This window comes from Aquila chrysaetos, assembly GCF_900496995.4.
Source record: "Aquila chrysaetos chrysaetos chromosome W unlocalized genomic scaffold, bAquChr1.4 W_unloc_6, whole genome shotgun sequence".
Classification (NCBI taxonomy): Eukaryota; Metazoa; Chordata; class Aves; order Accipitriformes; family Accipitridae; genus Aquila; species Aquila chrysaetos.
In genome coordinates, this window is record NW_024470326.1 from 7,951 (window position 1) to 24,869 (window position 16,919).

Consider the following 16,919-nt stretch of genomic DNA (forward strand, 5'->3'; position numbering starts at 1 on the left):
AGACAAGTGGTGCCATGGGAAGGAGCTCTGAAGAGTGAAGGAGCATGGGAAATCTGATAGGCCTTACAGGACAGCCTCTTCCAAGCACAGGAATGATCTCCCCAAATACCCTTGAAGAGAAGCAACCATCTCCGAGGCTGCTTGTGTGAACTGACTGAGCTCCAGGGCAAAAAGGCAGCAGGCAGGAGGTGGAAGCAGGGAAAGCTGCAGACAGAATGTCGAAACCTTGTCCCAGGATGTAGGGATGATGCCAAAGCCAAAGGTCCCATTGTCTTGAGAGATGCAGGGCAGGATAGAGGCAGCAAGATGAGCTGATACTGGTTCATTAACAGTAAAAGAATAGACAGGGGTCATGTGGGCCTGCTGCTGAGCTCCCTAAGTGTAGGAGCAGGTAAGGCTGAGGAACTTAATGACTTCTTTGGCTGTGACTTCTGCCAGGCCTTTGTGACTGGCGACAGGACCCTGGAGGAAAGCAACCAGCAGTAAGTGGGGATCAAGTCAGAGGTTACTTGAGCAATGTCAGCCTTGAACAGCCCCTGGGAGCAGAGGGGAATCATCCAAGGCTGGAGAGGGAGCAAGCCAATTTTGTAGCGAGGCTCACTCTGCATCACTTTTGACAGATCATGGAGATCAGGACAAGTGCTTGATGGCTTCCAAAAAAGTTGACAGCTCTCTTCCAACACAGGCCAGAGGATGACCAGGGGAACAAAAGGCTGTTTGACCTCATATTGCAGAGCAGTGTGTCCCTCAGCAGTCCTCCTGGATGATATTTCTGGGAAGATGTAGGGTGACTGGGCATGGCCAGCATGGATTTATCCAGGGTGGACCATGAGAGACCAACCTCATGGCTTTCGAGGATGAAAGGACTGGATTTCTGGATGAGGGTGGATGATCAGTGGGTGTCTTTTATTATATTATTGCATACAGGACATCTGGAAGGATGGAGGGAGGAAGGAGGGATGATGGATGGATGGAGGAAGAGATGGGCGGAACTGAGATTGATGGTTCAGCCTCAGAGGGTCATGAAATATTGGTCCCGCTCTGCCTGGAGGCCTGTAAGAAGTGGGCACTGCAGACGTTTGCATCTTGACTGCGTGCCTCAGCCTGGGAGATGGGGCTTCCCCCTGCTGCGGGTGGCTCTGCCAGGCCAGCCACATGGGTGTAGGTGGTGCAGACTCTACTTGAAGACATTCCTGTAACCCAAATACATTGGGATGAATGCAGAATTGGCTATTCAAAATCAAGCATTTCATTCACTTGGTCTCTTTGCTTTGACATCTTCGCACTTTGACCACACTCCTGAAATGTCTCTAATTCACCACAGAAAAATTGAAGCCTTGTATTGGGTCTGGCTGAGATGGAGTTAATTCTCCCCATAGCAGCCCTCGTAGTGCTGTGCTCTGCACTGGTAGCTAGAAAGGTGTTGATAACACGCCAGTGTTTTGGCTACTGCTGAGCAGCGCTGGCACAGCATCAAGGCTGTCTCCCCAACATTTTTGCCCCCCCCACGGCAGGCTGGGGCTGGGCAAGATCTTAGGAGGGGACATAGCCAGGACAGCTGACCCAAACTAACCAAACAGATTCCATACCATATGTCTCAGCTATAAAAGCTGAGTAAAGGGAGATGGAAGGGGAGCATTTTCGTCTTCTGGAGCAACCACTACACGTACTGAAGCCCTGCTTCCCAGGAAGTGGCTAGACATTGCCTGCTGATGGGAAGTAGAGAATAACATCATTTGTTTTTCTTTGCTTTTGCACGTGACCTTCGCTGTCACTTTATTAAACTGTCCTTATCTTGACCCACGAGCCTTTTGTTATGTTTTCTCTCCCCTGCCAGCTGAGGAGGGGGAGGGATAGAGTGGCTTTGGTGGGCAGCTGGCACCCAGCCAGGGTCAGCCTACCACAAGACTAAAGGCAAATTATGCCCAGACATGGCTCCTCGGGGTGTTTTGCATGCTAATGAGCCCTCTGGTGCCGAGCTCCTGAACTGCAGCTCCTTAGAGACTGACCAAGCCTCTAGAGAAGTCCAAGTCAGAAGCAAACCTCCAGGTTTGTGAGGGTTTAGCAGGCCCTGCTGAAGTCCGTCACTGAAGAGACCATGCAGGGAATGAGCAGACAAAGTTCCTGTCCCTGGGGGTTGGTGAAGCAGGAAGTTGGAGGCACCGGGTACAGGAGGAAATTTACAAGTGGAGGTCACTGTGAAAGCCCTTGATGTGCTTCAGCAAGCTGGATGGCCAAGCCCTGACCCCCATCCCCTGGGGAGGGGCACCATTTCCTCTTGGGATGCTCAGGGCTCTTCCTGGGGGCAATGTGAAATGGGAGTGTGTGATGCTGCCAGGCACAGGTCACCAGTACAACACCTTGCAGGTTCTGTGGAGGGTGGGTGAAGAGGCAACACAGCACTGGAGCTGTAAGGACCTCATGTCCTCTAGTGGGGCTCAGTTGAAGAGACAGAAGCCATAGCCATGAGAACAAGGGTCTCTGCTCTGTTGGGGTGTCAAAGGCCCACCAAGGCCCTTGGCCATCTCCACCACAGCTACACTGTCCTGTGCCTGTGCCTGCTTCCTTGCTTCCAACACCAAGCTGTGGTTTTCTGAGGATTTGCCAATGCCTGTGAGCTCCCCACAAGTCATCCCTTTTCTTTTAAAGCCTTACTAATGCTCATTTACACCCAAGATTTCCAAGGCCCAGACTTGCTAGAATCCTCTATTGAGCACCACAACCCAGCACTGAACTGCACATCCTCCTTCTTCTGCTGTTGCCTCAAATTACAAACTCAACCTGTTTCACTTCAGCATGACGCCCGCCCCGATATTTCAAGTCTTTTCCCTGCCTTTAACTCACTCACTGATACACCTACATGGCTCTCTCCGTGCACACTACATGGAAATGTCGATATCAGCCCTCATTTTCCCAGGAGGGGCCTGTGTTCCTGCCATCTTCCCAGGACAATCCTCTTCCTCAACCTCCACACACAGACATCAACTGCCTTCCATTCCTGGTTTCAGACATGGTTGTAAGGATTTGCTAAAGCCATTAGCAATACCTTGTTTCTCATTAACATTCCTCAACCCTCTCTCGCAGACCTACACATGGCCAATCGCTGATGCTCAGCACCACTCACTCTTCGGAAGAGGTCTTGAGCATTTTGGATCTTCCTGGTGCTTTTTATAAGCTTCCTCGCTCCCTCCAGAGCTCATGACGAGCTTTCTTGGCCATAACAGGGCCTTGATGACCACCTGTTATGAAATGGTTGTCTTTTTCTGATCGTCTGTGCAGAAAGAGTAGTCCCACAAAAGTACCAAATCTATTGAAATGGGTGCTGAGTGAAGTGTCAGTAAGGACCAGGTGAGCCACCCCCACGCCTGTGGCTTCCTGGAAAGGCATCTGTCCTGAGAATCAGGTCCAGCCTCTGCCACTCTCTGGAGAGGAAAACCAGCAGTGTCCAGGCCACCTGGGGAACATAAAGGGCAACCTTTTGCAAGACCACCCTTCATCTGAAGTGCTTTGGATGTGTCCTTGAGGATGGGCTATCATGCCTTATATGGCAGACACTGATTCCGCTGCCATTACCCAGAGACGCTGACACAGATGTAGACTGCTCCGTTGCAGATATTTACATTTAGGCAGGTTAATGCTTTTGGGGTAGATACTGAGACTCCTAGGGAAATCACACAAACACATGAAGGATTATTGAAGGACCACATGGCCCACATGGCATCCATCATAACCCCCATGACCTTCCCCCCAGGCAACTCCTCAGCCAGTCATGTCACAGCCTGTCCCAATGCATGAGGTTATTCTGACCCAGTGCAAACCTTGTCCCCTTTGCCTTGTAAAACTTCTGGAGGTTTCTTTGGCCAAGTCCACAAGTGTCTCAAGGTCCCTCTGGGCTGAAAATATACCACCTCCACATTTAAGGTCTGTGGGCCACTGCCTCAGGCAGTGGATGAATATGGAGAATTACAGGACACTGCAGGTAATGAAAGAGAATGATGCGCTTCATGGAGTTGCCTACCAAGGTGGAAAATGCCACAGGAACCCTCTCAAAAACACCAGAAGAGGGTACAAAGCAAGTAATGCATGGCCAAAGGGGAAAAGATTAACAGGGTAGTCTGTTCTTTTTGGATGTTATGATAGTAAAACAGGAGCACTTGTAGTTTCAGGGAAGTAAAATGGAAGCAAAGAATGTGGTCAGGGCTGTTTGGGGTCACCTGCAAAGCAGCCCAGCACCTGATGTGAATGACTTCTGTGGCCAGGGACAACCTGAGAGCTTTCCCTCATTGAAGACATGAAGGGGAAGGAAGGACAGCATCATTCATTCACTCTGGAAGGGACCTTGGCAGGTGTCTTGACCAACCTCCTGCACAAAGCTGCGTCAGACAAGGTTATTCAGGTCTTTATTTAAACATCTCTTCATCAGGTTCAAGGATCAAGCCTTCACATATTCTCTGGGAAACAGCTTCCAGCGCTTCACTATCCTCGTGTTGGAAAAGTTTCTCCCTGTATGTGCCCTGACCCTCTCTTTTTCCAGCCCATTGCCTCTTGTCTTTGTGTCTTGTGCCACGGACATAAGCCTGACTCAGCCTTACTAGGACCAGTGCCATGCTGCTGCCTGTTCCCCCACGACCTTCCTTTCTCCCAGCTGAACAAGCCCAGCTCTTTTAGCTTCTTCTCACACGACAAGTGCTTCAGCCCTGATCACCTTGGTGGCCCTCATCTGACCTGGCTCCGGTTTGCCAATGTCTCTTTGGCACTACAGGGGGCTCAAAACCTCGGGAATTAGTCTGGATATGATGTAAAATGTTCTGAGGAGACAGCGATAATCAATTCCATTGGCTGTGCTCCTGCTCATGCAGCCCTTGATTCTGTTGGTCGTCTTTGCTGGTTCATCTTTTGCCTCCTGGCACCCAAGGACCACCAGAGCCTTTCCCACAGAGCTGCTACCCAGCCATGCAGCCCCTTGCCTCCCTCATTGCAGGGGCTTGGTCTGCTTTAGGGGCAGGACTTGGGATTTGTCCTTATTGGATAGCATGCAGTTCTCTTTTGGCCCATCCCTCCAGCATGCCTATGTCCTTTGGGAAGGCAGCTCTGCCCTCCAGTGCAGTGTCTGCTCTCCTCAGTGGGATGGTGTCCTGGTTTGGCTGGGATAGATTTCTTCTTCCTAGCAGCGGGTACAGTGTTATGTTTTGGGTTCAGTATGAGAAGAATGTTGGTAAGACTGATGTTTTCAGCTGTTGCTAAGTAGTGTTTAGGCTAAAGTCAAGGATTTTTCAGCTTCTGATGCCCAGCCAGGAAGAAGGCTGGAGTGGCACAAGAAGTTGGGAGGGCACACAGCCAGGGCAGCTGACCCAAACTGGCCAAAGGGTTATTCCATACCATGTGACATCATGTCTAGCATATAAACTGGGGGGAGTTGGCCTGGGTGGGTGTTACGGATGCACGACTAACTAACGGCCAACTTAAGAATCCCCAAGATTTATAAGTGATGGCTCAAAATGCGCATATCACTCACCTCAAAGCTGAGGGCTCTCTCCCTCAAGGAGTTACCTCGGGCGGTGCCCCGACCCGAGGGGGAGTCCCCACTGCAGACCCACTGCTCCGAGGAGGACTGCCAACGTGTCCTCCGGCAGGACCCCGTTTATACCCCTGTCGAATCTGACCTGTGGTCATTTAATTCTATTGGCTAGGAGGGTCATCTCAGTGTACCTGGCGCCCTTCAGTTGGCCAGTTCAAATCTCAGCCTGCAGCCTCCAGGGTTTCCTTCCCCTTCTCCCTGCCTGGAGAAGTTTTGTTTCCTGCTGGCGGGATGGGGGGGGTGGGGAATGTACTGCCACAGTCCTTCATGGGAAGGTGAGTGGACCACATACCATCACTACTCACCCAAACTGTTAGTCCTAAACTTTCCACCTGTCCTTTAATACAGTCAATTCCAGGCCCAATTCTCCTTCCATTATTAAGAGGGGACCAAGCATCATTTAAAACATTACTATAATTTCTACAAGCACATCCTCATCTTAGAGCTTTAGCTACTGGATAAAGTCTTTGAACTTCTGGGTCAGAAGAATTACAAGTATAGACTTTCGTACAGTTCCATTTAGGTTGTGATTTTCTCTGTTTGTCTAGTCCAATCTAAATTCCCATAGATAGTTCTGGTTCTGGGTGGATCTAATAAGGGCCCTGTAACTCCAGTAAATTCCAAACACCATTCTCTATTTTGAATATGATCCCAAGTTCCTCTCTGCACTTGTCTCCATGATTTTGGCAATTGGCAGCTCCAAGGGGTGTTTGTACAAGTTTCTTCTGAAGGATGATAAATTAATTCTTTTGCTCATGAGGTGGATGGTTTGGTAATGTTGCAATTCAAAATGCTATAATTCCTCCTTTCAAAGTTTAAAGAATAATTGCCATCCAAATCCATCCAATTTAATCTGTTAAACTGATTCTCATTGTCCCACATCTTTTCCCAAGTTTTGGTTAGATTCAATGTCAATATTCCCCATGGAATTGGATTTTCAGCTGACTTTGGAATCGGAAGGCAGGCTGTTATTGAGGTTAAATTTTGTACCTTCGCAAAACCTTGAATCAATTGTATAACTAGATTGTCTTTTATCAAAATCACAGGAACGACTAATATCAGGATTAGTAATTCAGACAATAATCATTTTGTTTATCTTATACTACGGATTCTTTTTGATGTCAGTTCGTGATTCTGCCTTTGTAATTTTACATCTACTATTATTTATCTTATGTTTAGGACAACTTAAAAGAAAATATGTAAAACCTGTAACACACAAAAGGATTACTGCCCCTGACAATATCCCTAGTAACAACCCCAATATTATAAGCTTTACACAATTGTTCTCCCAAGTGCATAGCATGAAACTTATTTATAGGTTTTCAATTTCAAAGGACCGGTTTCTTTAGACTTCCAATTCCCTGTTGGTGCTTTCTTTACTCTTGAATAGTGAAGCCAAGGTCCTTTTCCCCAAACCTTTGCTGCTGTATATGTTGTTAAAAGTACTTGATACGGTCCTTTCCACTTCTCAGCTAGTGGTTCTGCAGTCCACGACTTTACGTATACCCAGTCTCCTGGTTGGAAGGGATGCACTGCTGTGTCCAATTCTAAGGGTCCAGCTGTGGAGACATACTGACGAAGTTCTTGTAAAGAGTTTCCTAAAGAAATCATAACACCCTTTAAAGACATATCTCCGAAAGCGCTCAAGGTATTTGGAACATAGGACCCTTGATATGGTCTCCCATATAACATTTGATAAGGACTTAAATTTCCTTTCCCTTTTGGCTGTACTCTGATTCTTAATAGAGCCATGGGTAATGCTTTAACCCATGTAAGCGAGGTTTCCTGACAAATTTTACTCAGCTGTTGCTTGAGAGTGTAGTTCATTCTTTCTACTTTCCCACTTGCTTGCGGTCTATATGGGGTGTGATAGTCCCAATCTATAGACAATACCTTGCTCAACTGTCTTACAATCTTTGCTATAAAATGAGGGCCATTGTCAGATGACATTCCTACAGGGACCCCAAATCTTGGTATGATCTCTTTGAGCAAGACTTTAACTACTTCTCTTGCTTTGTTGGTGCGGCAAGGGAAAGCCTCAGGCCACCCAGTGAAAGTATCAAAGAGAACTAGGATATATCGATATCCTTCTTTTCAGGGCAATTCTGTAAAATCAGTTTGCCAGCATTCTTCTGGAGAATTTCCTTGTTTCGTAATTCCAAAAGTAATCTTATTACTGGTTTGGGGATTATTGCGTATACAAATTTCACATCCCATTGTAATTGTTCAAATAATCTTTGTCATATCTCTACTCAAAATACACTTTGTAAATGCTTAACACAAGGTTTTCTGTTCCCCAATGTACTTTGCTATGTTCAGCCCGGGCAATTTCTCTCATGATTGCGGGTGGGACTATTATTTGACCTGTTGGTGTTACAGCCCATCCCTGGTTCATTTTTATTAGCCTGCAATCTAATAATTAATTCTTCATCTTTTTCATTATAAGTTAATGAATATATTATATGAATATTAATGAATATATTATAAGTTAATATCTTTAGGTAAATTTACACTTTTCTCTGGAACTAGTGCTAGGATGCCTTTTTCTGCAGCATCTTTAGCAGCTCTATCAGCCAATCAGTTACCTGTTTCAGGGACAGTCCTACCTGACTGATGTGCTTTACAGTGCATTATCATGACTGCTGTTGGCTTTTGAATGGCTTCTAACAATTTCAGTATTTGCTCTGCATGCTGAAAGGTGGTTCCTTGTGCAGATAACAGTCCTCTTCTTCCCTATTGCTCCATGTGCATGTCCTACTCCAAAAGCACACTTTGAGTCTGTCCAAATGTTGACTCGCTTTCTTTGACTTAGTTCCAGTGCTCAAGTGAGAGCTATCAATTCAGCCTTTTGGTCAGATACATTTGAAGGCAAAGCTCGTGATTCAATTACCTTCTCAGTAGTGGTTGCCGCATATCCTGTTAAGCGTTTTCCATCATGGATGAAACTGCTTCCGTCGGTATATAGTTCCCAATCCGTCTCTTCCAGTGGCGCATCTTGGAGATCTGGTCGGCTGGAGTAGACTTCTTCAATTGTCTGGAGCCAATCATGTTCCAGTTCTCCTTCAACTTGATCAGTTGTTTAAAAACACAGCAGGTGTTAACGATAGTAGTAGTTTTTAAGTAAACATCGTCTTGCTCCAGCAACACCACTTGGTATTTCAGCATTCTACTAAGGGATAACCAATGCCCCCCTTTCTGTTCAAGCACAGTGATCACCATGTGGGGAACATACACTGTAATTCTCTGTCTTAGGGTGAACTTGCGAGCTTCTTGGATCAATAGCACAGTTGCAGCGACTGGCTCTCAGACAACCAGGCCATCCCAGGCAAACATTGTCTAATTGCTTGAGAAGTAGGCCACAGCTCGCCGACTTGGTCCCAGATATTGGACCAGGACACCCAGAGCTATACCTTTTCTTTCATGAGTAAAGAGTTGCTCCCTGCAAGGCCCTGAGCTGGCAGTGCTACTCTGCAGAGTAAGGGCGTTGCAGAGCCCTTGGGCCACGGGGGTGACCCCACACTGGCCGTGCTGATCAGGCTGGAAGCAGATCCCTTCCCATGGGTCTGTGGACAATCAAAGGGCATTCCAACTGTCTCAGGAAGTGTTCAAGGGCTGTCACTGGATCCAGCCCATGGCTTCTCATTGAAGGTGACATGAAACCGCGCTCTAGTCTCCCTTCCCCATTCCTGCTGTGCCCCCACTGCCTCTCCTGACATTGCAGAGTCCTCGTTAGCCCTGGTTAGCTTATCCGTCCTTTGCTTTGACATTATTGTGAAATCTATCCAGTGTGTACCCAACACTGGTGCGTGTCCTGGTGGCTCCTGATACCTCCCTGAAGGGCATGAGTCAGTCAGCAGCCCTTCCACATGTGACAGTCCCCAGCAGATGCCTCTATCCCATTCAGGATCTCCAGTGGCACTGGGCACTCACAGGTGAGGACTCAGTCCAGCCCTCCTCTTACACAACACCCCATTCCCTCATCCCCTCAGCCCATGCAGCACCCAAGCACAACAGCAAGTCCTTTCAGCCTGCAATTCCCTGAGTGTATTCCGTACCCCCCGTTTGGGAAAAAAAGCCCAAGCTTCACACACGGCACTGAGGAGATCTCCTTTTATTACAGAGATGTCACAAAGGAGGTCAAATGTAGCATGGTGACAGACTCATTTACAGAAGGTCTCTGGGTCAGATAGACTCAGTTTCATCCTCTGGAGAAGCAGGACGAAAGCAAATATTTGTGTACAGGCATGTTTATAACAGATACAATGACCACTAGACAGACGTTGCCTGAGATAATTGTGAGATTGCTTTTGAGGAGAGGAGGACACCTCATTGCTGCTGAAATATCATTGGTAGAATCATTTTCTTGAGAGCATCCTGGATCTCCTTGTTCCTCATGCTGTAGATGAGGGGGTTCACAGCTGGAGGCACCACCGAGTACAGAACTGACACTATGAGATTTAGAGCTGGGGCAGAGGTGGAGGGGGGGCTTCAGGTAGGCCACCATGGCAGTGCTGACAAACAGGGAGACCACAGCCAGGTGAGGGAGGGCACGTGGAAAAGGCTTTGTGCTGTCCCTGCTTGGAGGGGATCCTCAGCACGGCCCTGAAGATTTGCCCATAGGACAGCACAATGAGAACAAAACACCCAAATGCTAAACAAGCACTAACTACAAGAAGCCCAATTTCCCTGAGGTAGGCATCTGAGCAGGAGAGCTTGAGGATCTGGGGGACTTCACAGAACAACTGGTCCACAGCATTGCCTTGGCAGAGGCGTACTGAAAATGTATTCCCAGTGTGCAGCACAGCATGGAGAAACCCACTGCCCCAGGCAGCTGCTGCCATGTGGACACAAGCTCTGTTGCCCAGGAGGGTCCCGTAGTGCAGGGGTTTGCAGATGGCAACGTAGCGGTCATAGGCCATGATGGTGAGAAGGGAGGACTCTACTGACAAGAAAAGGAGAAAGAAAATGATCTGTGCAGCACATCCCAAGTAGGAAATAGCTCTAGTGTCCCAGAGGAAATTGGCAATGGATTTGGGAACAGTGGTGGAGATGGCACCCAGGTCGAGGAGGGCGAGGCTGAGGAGGAAGAAGTTCATGGGTGCGTGGAGGTGGTGGTCACAGGCTACAGCGGTAACGATGAAGCTGTTTCCCAGGAGGGCAGCCAGGTAGATGCCCAGGAAGAGCCAGAAGTGCAAGAGCTGCAGCTCCCGTGTATTTGCAAACTCCAGGAGGAGGCACTGGGTGATGGAGCTGCTGTTGGACATGTGCTTCCTCTGACCATGAGGGCCTGTCTTTGGAGGAAAAGGCAGTGGCAAGTGAGGACTGACTTCTCTTAACAAAACCAATCCCATCTCTCACAGAAACCTCCACACTGCATCTGTCCTTCCAGGAAGACTATCTTGCAGCTCCCTCATTTGAGCTCTGGCTTGTCCTGGCTGAGGGTGCAGTAGGGAGCAGGTCAATCTGCTGTGGGCTCTGGAGGAGTTAGTCCTGCTGTGTACCAATAGGCAAATAGGAGCCAGGAGTGATGTCGGGTTAAATCCACTCCTGAGATCAAATGGATTTCAGCATTGACCCTCCAGAGTCACCCTACTGCAGAGAAGACCTGTGCTGATTTTTTGATTGTTTTGTTCCTGTTCTACCTCTCGTATCTGAGGAGTGGTTTTTTGAAGGCAGACATCCTTCACATTTCTTCTACACGGCAAGTGCTATCTTGAGAGTCCTGGGAGGCAAAGGGACAGACCCTTGGTACAGCGTGAGGATGGCTGGTCTGTCCATCAGCCTTGCTCTCAGCTGCCCTGGGCTCACTTGTCTCATAGCTGGAGCATGACCACACTCAGATGTTCCTCTGAAAGGAAATTGGATACTGCTCAGACCTGAGGAATCCTGTTTCAAAGTGCAGGTGACCTTCACACTTCTCTCCCCAGTGATGAGCTAAGCACTTCTGGATGCCCTGAAGTTAGGGTGTCTTGAGAGGAGAGTCAGCTTTATCCCCACCCCAGGGACTGCTTTGCTCAGAGACCCACAGGGTAGAAGGGGGTTTGGGCACCTTGCTCCCGTGGACAGATCTACCTGGCAGGACCTGAACCCCCCATCCCCAGAGAGCCTGAAAACAAGAACAGCAGCACAGGGGTGGGTGGAGAAAAAGGGAGAAACATCCCAATGCTTCTGCCAAGGGAGGCAAGGCCAGGAAGGGACAGAGGGGCACTCAGGAGAGTCCTTTATGTGACCTATGGCTGCAGAGGAGGCAGCTGCTGCCTGAACCCCATAGCTCTGAGGGCAGAGGCTTTACTAGGTGGCAGAGGAGACCAGGGGCCTTTTTAGGGGAAAAGCATGTTCCCTGAATGGCTGACAGGGAGGTCTCGCAGCCTTTGCCATTAGCCTGTTCCTCTCACCTCTTGCCCATGTCTCTGCTGCCTGGAGCTGTTGCTGCCAGGAGCTGTTTCTCTGTTCCCACGTCTCCTCCCTGTTAGTGCTCACAGACCCAGTGCCACCAGCTGTGTGCTCAGCTCTGCCCTGTAGGCACCTCCTGGCAGCAGGGCACTGCCCAGGGGCAGCTCTCTGTTGGAAAGCCCTCAGGGGCAGATCAGATACACCCTCAAGAGACCACAGGAGTGACAGGGCTTAAAGAAGGCAGTCAGGAAGTTGACAAAAAGCGATGAGTCAGATTGGCTAGGAAATATGTTCGAGGGTTGGGGATTGTCTGGATGGTTGATATCTCTGCTCAAGACTGTGGGGGTAGTGATCTTGATTGTGATAACTGTGCTCCTAATGTTGCCCTGTCTTCTCAGCCTTCTGCAAAGGGCCCTGCAGAGGGCTGCCGGAGCAATATTTTTAGCACAAATACAAAAAGGGGGAATTGTCAGGGAACGTAGCGAATCTGCCGAATGCCTGGCGGTGCATGAGCAGAGTGACCTTGAGCAGCTTGTGGTGTATCCTTGAGAGTCTGGAAAGTCCCGAGCAAGGGACTTAGTTACTAACTAAACCAATCATATATGAACACATACTCTGAAGAAAGTTATAAAAAAGCTTGTTAGAACAATAAAGTAGCCATTTTTGCACAATCTGATGTTTGTCGTGTCCATCTCTATTGCGACAGTGCCATACTGCTGTGTCTTCTGCCAAGACCTTCCTTCCTCTAGGATGAACAAGCCCGAGCTCTCAGCCTCTTCTCACAGCACATGTGCGCCAGCCCTGACCACCTTAGAGGCCCTCCAGTGAACTTTCTCCAGTTTGCCAGTCTCTCTCTGTCATGGTGGGGGGTAAAAAACTAGAGAAGTAATCTGGATGAGCTTTAAAAAGTGCTGAGCAGAGGGGGATAATCCCTTCCACTGACTGTGCTCCTGCTAACGCAGCCCAGGACACAGGTGACCACCTTTGCTGATGGCTCACATTTTGCCTAGTGAAATCCAGGGACCACCAGAGCCTTTCCCACAGAGCTGCTTCCCATGCAGGCAGTCCCTGGCCTGTATCATTGCAGGGGCTTTATCCACCTCAAGGACAGGACTTTAGCTTATGTTCCTGCTGGCCCATCCATTGGCCACAGGAAACTGTGCAATGGCAGCCCTGGCTTCAGTGTAGTGTGTGCTCTCCTCAATAGGGTGTCATCTACAAATGTTCTGAAAAAGCACTCTCTCATCTCCTCCGGGTCATTATAAACATGTTAAACAGGGCAGGTGTCAGCATAGACCCCTGCAGGACCCTACTGGCTAGATGCCTTCAGGCAGAGTACCATGCATGGACCATGTCCCTCTGAGCCCAACTGTCCAGGTGTTTTTTTAACCACTTACCCATCCATGCAGACTGTAATATGCTAATTTGGACACAAGATGAGGAGGATGCTGAATGCTTTTCTGACTTCCAGGTAAAAGAGAGCACTCTCTCAATCTCTCCAGCAGTCTGGTCCTTTCTTTACAGAAAGCAAAGAGGATGACCAGGTACAACCTCTCCTGTGTAAATCCAGGCACCTTGTCTTTCACACACCCAGAAATGGGATCTGGGTGGACACACTCTGGGGGACAGCCTTTAGTTCCCCTGCTCATCCTTTGGGCATTTCTGAAAGGTGCAGGCAACTTTGGGGTTCTGCCAGTCATCAGATAATTCCCTCATTCTCCATGACCTTTCAAAGGCAATGGAGAGTGACCTCACTGTGACATTGGCTTGCCCTCTCAGCTCCCTCAGCTGCCGCCCCACCTGTCTCATAGACTGGTAAGGATTGTGTTTGCTCAAGGACCCCTGATTTGAGCCACATCCTTTGCTGGTTGTTCTCCTCCAGTGTCCTGCCTCAAGCCAGAGGCCTGGGAGACCTTGCTGGGGAAGACTGAGGCAAAGAGGACATGGAGTATCTCAGATCTACCTACACTTGTTGTTACTAAACTCAGCAGTGGCCACACAGTATCTTTGCTTCTCCTTTAACAGTTCCTGAAGTAGTAACCACTCATTATGGTGCCCTCGAATTGCCTTTCAAGTTTAGATTGAATTGTGGTCTGGACTGTTGCTGAGCTTGGAGGATGCTGTTCTTGAAGACCAGCTGTACTGAGCTCCAGGCAGCAGCTACATGGGCAGAGAGTGTGAAGGAGCTGCTCCGAGAAATGCCATGAGAGGAGGGCATCCTGACATCCCCTGCAGTTCAGACAACTTCCCCGTAGCAAGCCCTTGGACTCCTCTCCCACCCAGCACAGCCTCTGTCCCCAAGGCCACAGGGTCTAGGGCATGAATCACCTCCTCCGCAGCTCGACCTCCAGTCTAGAAGTGCGTGTGTCCTACAATCAATACACAACAAACAGGCTAAAAGGGAGGTGGAGAGCACAGCTGGGTGGCTTCAGCACATGCCTGCCTTCCTCCCCTTGCTTCGTTTTTTCAGACCGTAGTCATATTACTATTTTTTTTCCCCACCTGTCTGCCATATTCTTGATCTCTGGAGTTGGCATGGGGGTGCGGGTCAGCTTCTATTCTGACTCTGACTCTGGGGGTCCTGCCCCAGAGATGTCCTCATGGAAACGAGGTGTCTAAGCTGCCTTATAAATGGTCAGGAAGCATGTCATTCGTTGGTAGGGTTGGGGAATGAGCTGACTTTTTCCTCATTCAGCTCAGGGAGGGAGATTTCTATGAGAAATGGCATGGGGTTGTCCTTGGAGAAGTCTCTCCTAATGTCACTGCCTTTTACTCCTTGAACAGGTTCCCATGCTCAGAGGAAGAAAATGTCCAAGAGCAGCTTTATCACTGAGTTCCTCCTTCTGGCATTTGCAGACACGTGGGAGCTGCACCTCTTGCACTTCTGGCTCTTCCTGGGCATCTACCTGGCTACCCTCCTGGGAAACGGCCTCATCATCACCGCTGTAGTCTGCAACCACCACCTCCACACCCCCATGTACTTCTTTCTCCTTAACCTCTCCCTCCTCGGCTTGGGCTCCATCTCCACCACTCTCCCCAAAGCTATGGCCAATTCCCTGTGGGACACCAGGGCCATCTCCTACCAAGGGTGTGCTGCCCATGTCTTTTTGTTTGTTTGTTTTCTGTCCTACAACAGAGTTCTATCGTCTCACTGTCATGGCCTATGACCGCTACATTGCCATCTGCAAGCCCCTGCGCTATGGGACCCTCCTGGGAAGCAGAGCTTGTGCCAACATGGCAGCAGCCGCCTGGGGTAGTGGTTTCCTTTAGGCTGTGCTGCACACAGCCAATACATTTTCACTACCACTCTGCCAAGGCAGTGCTCTGGACCAGTTCTTCTGTGAAATCCCCCAGATCCTCAAGCTCTCCTGCTCTTTACTTCTGTCTCAGGGAAGTTGGGCTTCTTGTGGTTGTGGAGGACCTCGGCTGGACTGAGGGGCCTGGGGAGGATATTGACCTTGACAAGATTACAGTGTTCCCGTGAGAGAATAAGAAAGGATGAGAAGCATGCCTGGGAAACTAAGTTTAAGGAATGTGTTGACCGTTTGCAGTTGTGATAAGGAACCTGAAAAAGTCACCCAATGAGGGGTGAAAAAAACAACTTCTGACAACTTTCTAACCAATAAGGGACAGACATATGTAGAAGGTAACAAGTATAATGGGTATAAATTTGCTGGCTTGTAGTAATAAAAAAAACCTTCTTTGCTTGTAGTATAAGAATGCGTACGTGTCGTTTGTCCGTCTCGACCGCGACAATTGGTGACCCCGACGTGATGCTGTAAATAATGCTTGTGACTGTGAGGAGAGCAGTGGAGACGGAGCCCGGCATAGCTTGAGAGCGGCAGGAAGAGCTGCTAGTCCGGACCGATACTTGACACCTGCAGATAAACAGGTGAGCTGCCGGGAACATGGGCAGGACCCTCAGTAAAGAGGACGCCGGAATTGTAAATATGTGGAAAGTAATTTTGCAAAAGAGAGGACTTAAAGTAGAAGAGTTGATGTTGCGGAAAATGCTCTCATGGGGCAAGCAACACAGATATAAAGCAGATACAGTGACTGCATTTAGTGTGCCTGTGTGGCAAGGACTCGGGGACAAGCTGTTTGACAGTGCGTCCCGAGGGTCTAAGGAGGCAGCCAGCCTCCTGATGACTTGGCGCCAGCTCCTTGAAACCGTCAAAGACATTAAAGAACAAAGGGATAGGATGAAGGAGCCAGACGTCCCTATCGTGGGGGGAGGGCAGTCCTCTCCCACAGAGGACGTGGGGTCTGTTGCCCAGTCCTCTGGCAGGCGCGCAGGGTGGCCAAAGCCATGGGGCCGACAAAAGAACCCTTTCATTGATGACTCTGATGATGAGCGGCCCTCAGGACATCCTCGGACTATTAAAGATAGAACATATAAGCGGCCCCAGGACTTGCTTCCTGGTAGTGACATATGCCGTGCTGAAACGGCAGAGGCGCCGGTTAACCCGTCTGCCTCCCACCTTGCTGCCTGATTCAGAGGATCAAGAAGGGATGAATAGCACCCCCCCGGGCGCGGGGAGGGGAACAGGGGACCTCATGTCTGTACCCCGCTCTGTCAGCCGAAACATCAGAGGATTGGGATGATCCCATGGACAATAATATGGGGGATCCTGAATCTGGGGGGTCTGCGGGAACACCGAAGGAGGGACAATTACAGGGAGGCTCGCGTTGTTGAGGACAGCCCTGTGTCCTTCCGCCGGCTCGATTTACTGTCAGTCCCCACAACCCCCTGAAATTCTGGCAGCAGGTGAAAGCTCGAGCTCTGCAAGAAGGAAAATGGGACCTATCCGAGCAAATTAACGTTCCTGTAACAGCAGGCAACTCTGGTGAAACGAATTTAAGGGGGACTGGGGGAATGGCTTTCCCTGTGGTATGGGGTGATTCAGGACAAGGAATTATGGATGAACATAGACCATATTCGTGGAAA

At 49.2% G+C, this 16,919-nt stretch overlaps 1 protein-coding gene across 1 annotated transcript; it reads right to left on the reverse strand.

Moving 5' to 3' along the window:
* Window positions 1-10,459: 10,459 nt before the first annotated feature.
* LOC115337770 (olfactory receptor 14I1-like) lies at window positions 10,460-10,842 on the reverse strand (the record flags this gene model as incomplete). The annotated part of the gene is made up of 1 exon (XM_030006171.1): window positions 10,460-10,842. A coding segment is annotated over exon 1 (383 nt), but the record flags the coding sequence as incomplete, so codon positions are not given.
* Window positions 10,843-16,919: the final 6,077 nt, after the last annotated feature.